At 39.8% G+C, this 12,467-nt stretch overlaps 1 protein-coding gene across 1 annotated transcript in view; it reads right to left on the bottom strand.

Moving 5' to 3' along the window:
• LOC135206833 (GON-4-like protein) overlaps positions 1 to 12,467 on the bottom strand; it is a 169,722-nt gene that overhangs the window by 78,144 nt on the left and 79,111 nt on the right. Inside the window, 5 exon segments of the mRNA XM_064238322.1 lie at positions 5,588 to 5,762; positions 6,869 to 6,987; positions 9,020 to 9,149; positions 9,569 to 9,752; positions 10,486 to 10,652. Of these exon segments, the coding sequence (XP_064094392.1) occupies positions 5,588 to 5,762; positions 6,869 to 6,987; positions 9,020 to 9,149; positions 9,569 to 9,752; positions 10,486 to 10,652 (775 nt within the window).

The raw sequence follows: 12,467 nt of genomic DNA, 5'->3' as shown, positions 1-12,467 counted from the left end.
AACGCCTCTAGGCCTAGACCTCTGTCGGACTCCCAGGAAACCAGGGAGAGGGCATGTCAAAAGCCGAAGGAGGGTTACGGGTTTTTCATGCTGATCTGGCTTCCTTTCGGCAGGTCCTGATGTCGCTTCCCAGGCTGCCGAAGATCGAGCACGTGCACGAATCTTGAAGGATTGCTTCTCGTCCTCCGAGGCGTCCTCCCCACACAGGGGTTGGAGTTCTCGGAAGGACTCGTGCCCCCTAAAGAAGCTTTAGAGAAGAGGACGCTTCACGTCCTCTCTCTCGTCACGAGAGGATGAAAGAGTAAAGAGACCACATTTTCCCCTTTTAGAAGAATGCACTGGCTCTTTTCCTAAGGGACATTTAAGGAGGCTCATTCATCTTGCCAGAAGAGTGATTTGAGCCTCCTGCGAGTGAACGCTCATGTATACATCATTTATACATTATTAAGGAGGCTCATTCATCTTGCCAGAAGAGTGATTTGAGCCTCCTGTGAGTGAACGCTCATGTATACATCATTTATACATTATTAAGGAGGCTCATTCATCTTGCCAGAAGAGTGATTGAGCCTCCTGCGAGTGAACGCTCATGAAGTTAGAGCTGTTTCAACCTCGCTAGCATTCCAAAAGAATTTGGTAATCAAGGACATTCTTGATTCCACCTTTTGGAGGAGCAACTCAGTATTCGTCTCCTCTCCTCATGGCGCTCCGTATACGTTATGTAACGTTCGCTTTACTTCGAAAAAGCAAGCTGATAAGTTTGACGGCCGGCAAGCTGCTTTGCACAGTCAAACAACTTATGTCTCTGGTCTGCATAAGAAGGGCAATTTAGACGTGAGGAAGCTTTTGGAGGTGCTCGACGTCCTGTAAGTAGAGACATTCTCCAGGACGCTCGGCAAGCACCTTGCGGAAGACGAAAGCCATACGTCTTCCTTTAGTGTTCACACTCTTCAGGAGCAGCGTGCGGCTCTCCATGGAGACTCGCATGAGGACGTCCCTTAAAAATATTCAACGTCATACGCAAAACGCGGTTCGTCATAACATTGAGATGTTGGCAAGGTCGCTCGCCAGGACGCCTCTTGGCGGGCCTTGCATGCATCAAGGCGCTCAACGAGTTCCTCTCTGGAACGTCGTTCAGAAGACTTGGTGTTCTCTGCTCAGACACGCTCGTAGCTAAGCAGGACGTTTTTTGAGGACGCTCAGCAGGACGCTTTCCAGGACGCTAGCAGGACGCTTTGAGACGCTCGGCAGGACGCTTTTGAGGACGCTTTTGAGGACGCTCAGCAGGACGCTTATGAGGACGCTTTTGTGGACATTCGCCAGGACGCTTCGGTGGAAGCTCGGCAGGACGCTTTGCGAGAGAAAAGACTTGTTGAAGGCGTCTTATTTGCTGTTGAGGACATTTCTTTACAGAAATTTTTAAAAAGGATTCGGAGTTAGCGGGAAGACATACCCGAATTTTTTCTTCGATCCCTCTTTCCTCTTCATCGATTTCTTTGAGAATCGGGAAGATTATATACTCGGATTCCTGGGTGACTTTCGGTCATGTTAAAGGGTTTTCCCCTATTAGCAAAGTGCTAATAGTTTTGTCAAGTCAGGACGTTTTCCCCATTGTCATTTAAGTGGGGGACCCCTCATAAATGGGGTAGTTCTCATTGTCATAGATTTTACCGTTTTTATCGTTTAAGCGGATAAACTCATTAACAAATTTCGAAGAGCTCTCATTCATTTTCAGAGGCTCATCCGGGGAGTAAGAAAAAGACTTGTAGACTAGATCCAGGAAGTCTTATGTCCAATATCATAAGATCATTGAACGGTCCTTTTCGATCCTCGGTTCTCTTGATGATCTCTATTCGAATATTACTCCCTTTTCTTGGCAAAGAGTCTTGGCAAAGAGTCAAGGAGTTCTTTTAAAAAGTCTCATTCATTAGAACGTGGAACGTCGGTTTCCCTTTCTTTCTCTCTTCCTCGTCGAGGAAAGATGTAGTAGAGAATTTGATGTTCAAATTACTACAATACTTATGTAGTTTATCTTTGCGTCATTTTGCTAACGCATGGGTCAAGTCATTTACGCATATCGTATTTACCTCTGCGGATAGAAGCCGAAAGAACTGTTGTTCTAATGTATTTATTTGACACTCCCTTCAACCTTCCAAGAGTTTTCGGAGTAAGAACAACTCTTCAGGTATTGTTACGACAACACCAACTCAGCTTCTGTATTTAGCGAATTCTGTTTCGTTTAAATACGCCTGCTTGAGAGTTTCCTTTTGCTCGATAATATCATACCTATTCCTTCGTAAAGGGAGTAGCTGGCAACTCAGGCAGTTAGTATTCTGTTCACCATTGAAGCTTTCCTTCGAGGAAGACTTCTCCTTCACTCTCTTTGATAGAGATCGAAGGTGGTCGATCTCCAATCCTTATTTTGTTTTCTTGAAGGAAAGAATTTAGGATGGAGATCGTTGTTCAGAATCCTATAAATATACTACTTATATTAACCTCGCGACATGATTCTACTAAGCAGTTGAATTGTCCGAGGGGTAGGCGCATATCCTAGTTTTTCTACGGATTGCGACTTAGACGAGAAGTATTCTAATTGAACTGCAACTCGGGGGTGCCTGCAACCTCCCAGGAGTTTGCTTCAATTTTATATACTTATGGTTTTGTCACGACAACACCATTTCAACTTTTATATTTACCGAAATTCGTTTCGCCTAAATATAATTGCTCGAGCATATCTTTTATGCTCGGTGGTTCTAGCCGAACGCATTCCTTTGTGGAATATGGAATACCTGGCAACTCAGGATGACGAGTCAGCGGGAGCTCAGGCTCTGCTACTGCGTATTGAACTGCCTGTGCCTGATAGCCGCTCAGTATCAGCTGGGCCTCCGAGATGCACGGTTGTTTATGTCTCTCTCTCTCTCCCCTGCTTTGATTGACTACCGAACCGTATCTCTGCCCAACAATCTTGGACTTAGGTCTCTGATTAAAGGGGATTCTCGCAATTATGAAGGACCATCTACTGCTGTGACGATAGATTCCATCGCCTTCGATATTGCGAGAATTTTCAACAGAGATATCTCTTAGACTTATTCATTTTACTGTTTACCGCACGGTAACAGAAGTCTGTACAAGTCTCCCGCTGCATCGCACTGATAATGCGAATGATTTTGCAGACATCTGAGTTTGTCTTTAAAATATCTCATATTCGTAGGTGTACAATTGTTCATTGTTCATCCCGAATTAACAGATATGTCATAAAGACATCGCCTACTCTCCGACCTGACAGCTCTACTTCCAAATGTTCAGCCCATGAGAAGCAGTCCTTCAGGCGCTTCCCCTGTGTTTTCATTACTGAAGAACGCCCCGCTTTCATTGCAACTACGACTTCTCACCGGACAGCAATGAAAATAGCGGTTAGCGTTTTCAGTCATTTGTAAGCACAGGTTCAGAATCTTGAGAATCCTTCTCTCGATTCGTCTGTGAAGACGTAGGTTGCATTCAATATCTACCTTCGTCTTCAACGGTACATAGCGATAAGATCTTCAAGAGATGGCAGTCTCTTGGCCAAGGCAAAGCAGTGCTGCCTATTTTCAGTGTTCAATCGGAGGAGGCCGTTTCTGGAGTAAGTAAAGGGAAATGACTATTCCTCCAACTCGACCTCTGTGAATTTCCTTATGGTTCTATCTTTCCGTCTGAAGTATGAGATAAGCTAGAAGTCCTAACTATTGTAGAATATGCAAATATGTTGTTGACGGCCTCTAGGCTCAGAGATTCGGTTCTGTCAAACAACAAAGCTTCACGATCTTTGAGGTCTGTGGAGATCTTGAAATTCTCTGGATCAAAGGTTCCGGCATGGAACTTAGACGTAGTCTGAGTTTCTGATGCCAAAAGCATTTCGAACCTATCCTTTCTGCGAACTTAATACACGTGACCAGAAAGGCTAATATTCTAACCGCTCTAGCCACGGCAAAGAGGGTTAGTGAGGTTTTAGCCATCTTCAGAGGTTTTGGCTTTAAAGGACATAATGCGGTCTGTCCTCTAAGCCTTCCGTTCTTGATAAGAACGAAAACCTGTCTAACCCTTGACCCGAAGGCTTGGAGACCAAGGGTATGGCACAAATTATTGGGCAAGGGCATTTAGAGTCCTGTGCCCTGTAGGGTCTCTCAAGTTTTATCTTGATAAAACTATAGAAAGTCAAGGTCAACGGACAATCTGCGGTGCTCCGTAAAAAGACCAGACTGGTTCATGTCCAAGAACACCCTGGCATTAATAGGGCCAAGGAGTTTTCTTTTAAGAGGTCTCATTCATTATGTTGGCATAAAGATTTGATTGATTTTTTTCTTATATGAATGCTCAAGAAGTGAGGGCGCGGCCTCCTCGGAAGCATTTCAACAGAACATGACACTCAGTAACATCCTGAGTGCCACGCTTTAGCGAAGCAAAGAACTCTGTGTTCGCTTCGCTTCACACTCCCGACAATCTGCGGTGTTCCGTAAAAGACCAGACTGGTTCATGTCCAAGAAAACCCTGGCATTATAGCCAAGGAGTTCTTTTAAGAGGTCTCATTCATTATGTTTGCATAAAGATTTGAGATTTTTTCTAATATGAATGTGCTCAAGAGGTGGTGAGGGCGCAAGGCCTCGGAAGCATTTCAAACAGAGCATGACAATCAGTAACATCCTGATGCCCTGCCACGCTTTAGCGAAGCAACTCTGTGTTCGCTTCTTCACACTCCCGACGGGATGTGAAGACGACATTGAGATCTGTAAGTCGCTAGGACCATACATTTCCGTAGATATATTATTGGGGGCAGGAAGCAACACGAATCCTATCCTATAGAAAAGGGATAGGTGTGCCTTTTAACTTTGAAGGGTTGGTCGCTTGAGGCGCGTTCCTTTTCTTTAGCCTAGAAGTTATGGAACTAACTTTGATAGGTTAGGTCAGGTGGTGGTTTTAGCTTCGGTGCCCTCAGAAGTATGGTCATATGGTCTAGTCACATTGTGGTCACGCCCCCGTTGACAGATCATCTAGAGCGCACCAGCATTACAGGTCTCTACCTCGCTGGCAACTCTAGTAACGCAGAAGTAGACTTTGGTGACAGTAATCACGAAGTCGGCTATGCTAACAGGTGAGGAACCAAGATGTATATCATCTACTTAATTTAGTTTCCCAAAAAATCCTATTCTGTCTCTTCCCACCATCCGAAGGTGGGATTCAGCTATATATATATCTGTCAGGTAAGTTTCATGAACAAAATGTTATTGTTATAATACAATTAAGTTTGTTCATACTTACCTGGCAGATATATATAATTAAAGTGCCCACCCACCTCCCCTCAGGAGACAGTGGCACTGATAAAATATGAATAGAAAATGGGAATAGTTCCTGATATCCGCCTCCCACGGCGGGAATGGGTACTACCACCTGGCCGCCCACTGCGTGTGCCGCGAATTTTTAAATTCTGTCGGACTTCAGAAAATACAGCTATATATATATCTGCCAGGTAAGTATGAACAAACTTAATTGTATTATAACAATAACATATTATGGCTCTTAAAACACTCATACAGAATTAACATCTATTTCTCACATGCTCATCATTTTCTGGAGTATATTCCTCATCTTCGTCTTCCTCTGGAAAGTCAGTAGTAACTAAAGCTCTTGTCTCTGGATTTAAACTTGTACTAGCAGTGGTGGTAGTCTTGGACAGTTCTGCCCAAATGCTTCGATGGCCAGAACCTTCTGCCTGCTGCTGTATAATCTCCCTGAAAAAACAGAATACAAAAAAGTCCCTCAGTAAATTACAGTCCAAAGGGCACCAAGTGAAAAAGTAGTCTAGATAAGCCATCGCAAAGGTTGTTACAGGAGACAAATTACACCACTAAGAAAAACACCTTAAATATCAATATGATAAAGAACATTTGGCAATGGCAAAATGCCTAAAACAAGTTAGCTAAGAAATAAAAATAACAATTTTATTTATAAATCAGTTTCTTATAGCAACTGAATTATTTTCCTAAATAATTCTTTTGGTAATAAGGGTCGATCAGCTGATTCCCAGAACGTAAACATTGTGACCAACGTTTTTCAAAAGACAAGAATACACTTTGATTACTGTATTTTGCTGTATTTATACATAAATATTACAGTATGGTACCATAATAAAAGTGAATAACATGTTCCACAAAAATCCGTGACGAAGTGGACTGCGGGAATTCAAAAACATGTAAAATATCATGTTTGTATATAAGCACAATATTCAAAAGGGATGAATAAGAGATTAGTTACTGTTTAGAGGCAATCCTTCTGCAAATGGAAATTCACTAATCTGGGACTCCTCAGGTTTCAAAGGTGTTGGTTTAGTGAAATTGTACTTGTAGCATTGTGTGCACAGTGCTCTGTATGAGTACTGGACTGGAGTGTGTCTAATCTTTGTTTTAATGTAATTTGTGAAAAATTTTACTGATTATTGTTAGGAATCTTTACTATACTTGAATGTTTGGAGTTGTGACTAAATGTGAGTATGTATCCCTGGGAACAAAAATATATTTGTATGGATGATTTATTTTTTTAATTGTTACAGTTTTTTGGGGCTTAATGCTTTTCTTCAGAACCTTTCTCCAATAATAATCAAGAAAACATATACAAGTACAAACCTTTCACTTTATAAACTAGGCAAACTCAGAAATCACAAGAGTATGTGGGGCACATAAACAGCACCAGTAAAAAAGGCATAATTGACTATATGAACTGTCAGAAAAATATGTTGTGCATGTGTTTGATGACAAATTACATTTATCATATAACTGCTCACAATTTTTCCAAGATGGTAAATAAACTGATAATCACAAAAGCATGGCAAAAAACTTACTTTGTTTTTGCCCTTGTGAGGGTTGGTTCATATACAGCTGAAGATACTGTAGCAGTTGTGTTGATCCCTAAGACTGTGTTACGTACCATTGCAAGGACATTTTCATCAGTCATCACATTCTGATTGCAAAAGAAAAACAATTAATAAGCAACTTTTCAAGGAATATAAAACAACCTTCCTTAGCCTTTAGCTGAAAATGGTAAATAATAAATTCATTACATATTTAAATACAGCCAAACATAATTCATAAGACTACTGTTAGAGCAGGCTATGAAACTGTAAAGTTAAGTAGAGAAAGTGTATAAGATAGGATAAAATGTATCTATGCCAAAAGACTAAAGCTAGTAGAATTGGTACCAGTAGTATTAGTGGTAAGAAAAACATTCTTACTGTTTCTAGAAATTTAAACATGTTTGTCTTTCCGACTAAAAAAAAAAAAAAAAAGACAATTTAAATATCAAAATAATTTGTTTTACAGATAAAAAACTTATTTTAGTCTAGTTAATCACCTGAACATACAATTAGCACCAGTTTAAAAGAAATGGAATAAGATTGCAAGAGTACTGGTAATAGCACCAGATTATGAAAATTTTTTTATAAAATCACTTGGATAATTGAATTGAATTGGATATAGAATTTAGGCCAAAGGCCAAGCACTGGGATCTATGAGGTCATTCACGCTGAAATGGAAATTGACAGTGAAAGGCTTGTAAGGTGTAACAAGAATAAAACTTCACAGTTGCACTATGAATCAAGTGTTAGAAGAGGGTGGAAAGTAAGATGAAGAAATAGAATATGAAAGGAGGTACAGTAAAAGGAACGAAAGTGGTTGCAGTTAGGGACTGAAGGCACGCTGCAAAGGACCTTAAGTAATGCCTACAGTGCACCACATGAGGTCCACTGATGGTACTACCCCCCTAAGGGTCATTTGTTTAATTACCAACTGTTGCAGTTATCTTATAGATTTGTGCCATTAGGTGTGATCAGCATTCAAAATATACAAAATAATGCATGGCTAACCTGCTAGAACTGTCTCTGTAATCACCTGTTTCCCACCTAGTGGCGTTGGAATATTTATGCTAATCAGAATTCTTCATAACTACCTTAAAGATGTTGGGAGGGGAGGTGGGTTTCCTCTTTATCGGTAAGTATCCAAATAACTACTTTTATCACAAATATTTCAATTATTCAGAATGAATCTTACTACTATTAAAGTTAGATGACTACCATATTGAATACAGATGGTGGGTTATTGCAGCCAGAGATGGGTTATTGAAGCCAGAGAAACAACTGTTCAGCCTAGTGAACTAACAGCTTTTTAATGAGAAGAAAAGTTTTTTAACATTTCTGCCTGCTGTGTGATCCCTACTGGCCAGTACTGTTGCCAGACGTTCAAATCACAGCAAGATGTAAGGTCTTTGTAGCAAGACTTGTCAGAGGATCCTTACAGGGGAAAAAGGACCTGTCCCATACAGTACTACCAGTGACTCGTGTGCCTGAGTCAAAAGCCCAAAACCAACAGTCCAAACTAAAGACAACTATCTTCAGACTTGAAGGTATGCTCCTCTATACCCTCTCATATTTGGTTCAGGAGAAAGCATCCAAGCAGCAATGACAGATGCACTTCAAATCCTTGAAGAGGCACTCCCAGTTTGCTCCACTCCATAAATCACCGTAGAAAATTAAGATACATTTTCTCATTTTGGTTCAAACAGGTCATCATTATTTCATTTTTGCAGTCATGAAGGAAGTTTTGTCATCATCTGCGCTGGTTTTAAATTCTTGAGGCAATTTGATCCTTGGCCAGCACTTGAAGTGCAAGATTAGTCTCATCTTTTGTAATGCAGTCTTTCTCAACATATTCTTGGTCTAATTGTTCAGGCTCAATGAGCTCCATTTTCATTACAATTTTGGTAAATCAATACTAGATAACAATGAATAAATTGTAAAAGTGGTGGTGATTTCAACTTACAGACTATCAGCAAAGATTACAAAAATGACCATACTAAAACCTACTACAAATAACAACCTCATCAGCTAGCATAAATAATGTATTCAATATTATGAAAGACAAAAGCAGGTGGCTTTCAAATGCAGGAAAATATATCTTGCTATACTGCTAACCAATTTATCAAGAAATCAGGCTTTTACCTTAATAATGTTTTTCACATGAATAGCTGTGAGATGTGTTCTTTCTGCTTTCTCTTCTAATACTTCATCAATACCAGATTGTATTAATTCAATCACCTCTTGAGGAACAAGTCCCGAATCCATGGACTGTCTGAAAAAGACAAAGGTTATACTTTGTAAAAACATTAATACACATATTTCACCACACACCATTATCTTTAACATAGCATTTTTAGAGTCTGTGCCAAACTTACAAGAAAATTCCCCTTGAGCGCGTGGGGGTCTGGAACCTAAAGTCGTATAAGTTCGGGGTATTAGTACTGTATATATGTATGTAGTTTTCTCAATTTTTTTTTTCAGAAACTAATTTCTGTGGTCTTCTTGAAGGTGTCACATAAAATATGTTTTAACAATAATCTATTACTTAAGTATCATCAAGAGCCCTCCTCTGTATAAGATGGGAATTGCTGAAGTCAAACGTCATGGGACATTTTAAGTCTGCACAAATACAGAAGAAAATATCCAAACAAATATACTGTACACTAAAAAGTAAAGTAAGAGTATACTAACATTTTCCTCCTTTGCTTGCCCTGACAGGATGCCTTCCTCTTAATAGGATTTTCATCATCAGCAACAATATGGAGACTTCCTTCATCAGAATCTTCAGAGTCGTCTTCTTCTGATCTTATTTGTGTTTTGATTTCTGAAATGGGGCTTCCTGCTTCATCCACCTTCACACTGCTCCAATTATTTTCTGGAGAAATGCAAGTCTATAAATATTAAGTGTAAGAGAGAGAGAGAGAGAGAGAGAGAGAGAGAGAGAGAGAGAGAGAGAGAGAGAGAGAGAGAGAGAGAGAGAGAGAGAGAGAGAGACTTAAAAGAAGTCATATTTCACTGTGCACAGAGTAGATACCATAGAAAGATCAGTAAAATCAATCACTGAAGGGACCAATTGCCAATGAAGTGTGAACCTATATTAAGACAGCAGTAATAAAGCATTAGTGCAGTCGCACTCATTTTACCACACGAACATGAACATCACTCATCCCTGTAACTGGATGCTATACATACTACCAAAAAAATTAAGTCAATAAAAAAATGTACATGTGAACCAGTTGCAGAAGATAGAAGGAAAGCACTTCCATTAAGTCTTAACATTCTGTCTATATTCAAAATCTCATGCTGAAGAAACTACCCTTTATTTTCATACTTGTAGAGCAATGATCAAAAAATGCAAATTTGAACTGCTTATCATCTACATCCAACAACCTGTGCTAACACTGCTTTTCCTTACATTTTACTATAACCAAAGAGCATGTGAAAAAAACTTTTCAATACAATTATTCTTAAAAAACTAAAACCTTTTAAGACCACATTTGTGTAGGGTTACGTATTTACATTCTCATTCACTCTAAGCACTTCTGCCCTAGAACCAACTCCATTTCTATTTTTTTCTTTTTTTACCCTCAAATGAAGGAAGAACTTACCAGCTTCATCCTTGCATTTCTTCACAAGATTTAACTTCTTACTCCTCTTATCAGTGGGTGTGGATGATCTATAAACTTCAAAGCCTTTGACTTTTGACTTTTTCTGCTTCTTGGGGGTCTTGCAACTCTGAGATGACAATGTCTTGGAAAAGGATGGTTTCTCACAACTAAAAATGAGATTAGACCCTATATAAATACCAAAGAATACTATTTTCACAATATAAAGCTCCATATAGTAAAGATATAACCTTAACATGCTTGAGGAGACAACAGAAATAAATAAGAATTGTACCACAACACAATATAATTTTATGCACAAATGGTTTTAAAATTTTCTACTGCATCTTTACAATATAATTATGTATGAATTAAACAGACTATAACTCATGCATCTTGGGTAAACAGTTCATGAGCTATCATAATTAAAGTAATTTATGAAAATGAAGTTTTTATGATAAAACAAAGTTTAATGTATACTTACCTGGCAGGTATATATATAGCTATATTCTCTGTTCCACCTGGCAGAAATTTTCAAAACTCGCGGCAATCGCTAGTAACCTATTAGTAGTTCAGGCAACCACCACCCCGTTACCGTGGCGCTAGCGCTAGGAACCGTTCCCAATTGGGCCAGATTTTCTCTGAACCCTGTCCCCTGAGGGGAGGCGGGTGGGAATTAAATTATATATACCTGCCAGGTAAGTATACATTAAACTTTGTTTTATCATAAAAACTTCATTTTAATGTATGACACTTACCTGGCAGGTATATATATAGCTGATTGACACATTTGGAGGTGGGTCAAGGACAGCAACATTCTTAGAGTATCAAAAAATATTACAAAATATTATTAAAACAATCCAGTTCCTTACCTGCTAAGGTAGCTGACTTCATAGGTCCTGCCTCTTAATGCCTGTTAAACCTTAAACCTTAGTAGCTCCTCAACAACCCCCAATGGAAGCTGTCCCTGGCCTATTGTTGAAGAAGCTAAGACTGGAACTGACAACTGGACGTGACCAATGTGTTGACAGATCCTTACAGCCCTCTTATGCCACGGCATTCAAGCTAGTAACAAATCATTTACCTGAACTACACACACACCATCACCAGATAATACTAACACGACTGAGAAAAGTACCGCACCCTTTTCTCAGACGACCAAAAAAAACACAAACACCATCACCTAATAAAAACAACTAGCTTACAAGAAGGTTATGGGTAGTAACTCCTTTGCCCAATACTGTACCGAGGACACGTATGGACCTAGCGTCTGACAATTATCGAAGGTTGTCTGAACGTCCCTAAGATAATGAGACGCAAATATTGAATTAGTTCTCCAATATGTTGATTCAATAATTTCCTTGAGGGCTAAATTCTTTTTAAACGCTAATGAAGTCGCCACTGCCCTGACTTCATGAGCCTTCACCTTTAAAATACCAAAGCTCTGCTCTTCACACAACATATGAGCCTCTTTAATTAACTCTCTCATGAAGAAGGCTAGAGCGTTCTTCGTCATGGGTCTAGTGGGGTCTTTAACTGAACACCACAGAGCATCAGACCTCCCTCTGATAACTCTTGTTCTTTGTATATAACATCTCAGCGCTCTCACTGGCAGAGAACTCTTTCTTGCTCGTTACCGACCAATTCAGCTAGACCCAAAACTTCAAAGGATCTTGGCCAAGGATTAGCTGGATCCTCATTCTTGGCCAAGAAACCTTCTTGGAATGCACACACTGCATTGCGTGTCTCCATCCCACCTTCTTCGATATGGCCTGAAGCTCACTAACTCTTTTAGCAGTTGCTAATGCTACTAAAAAGATAGTCTTCTTAGCAAGATCTCTCAGAGAGGATTCCTCTAACGGTTCGAATTTGCTAGAAGTTAAATACTTCAAGACCACATCCAGGTTCCACGCAGGTGGCCTGCCTTCTGATTGTTTCTTCGTCCCAAACGACCTAATCAGATCTCTCAGATCTAAGTTATTCGA

Source organism: Macrobrachium nipponense, chromosome 31 (assembly GCF_015104395.2).
Source record: "Macrobrachium nipponense isolate FS-2020 chromosome 31, ASM1510439v2, whole genome shotgun sequence".
Classification (NCBI taxonomy): Eukaryota; Metazoa; Arthropoda; class Malacostraca; order Decapoda; family Palaemonidae; genus Macrobrachium; species Macrobrachium nipponense.
The sequence above is the reverse complement of the archived record's forward strand: the minus strand, read 5'-3'. Positions and strand labels throughout refer to the sequence as shown.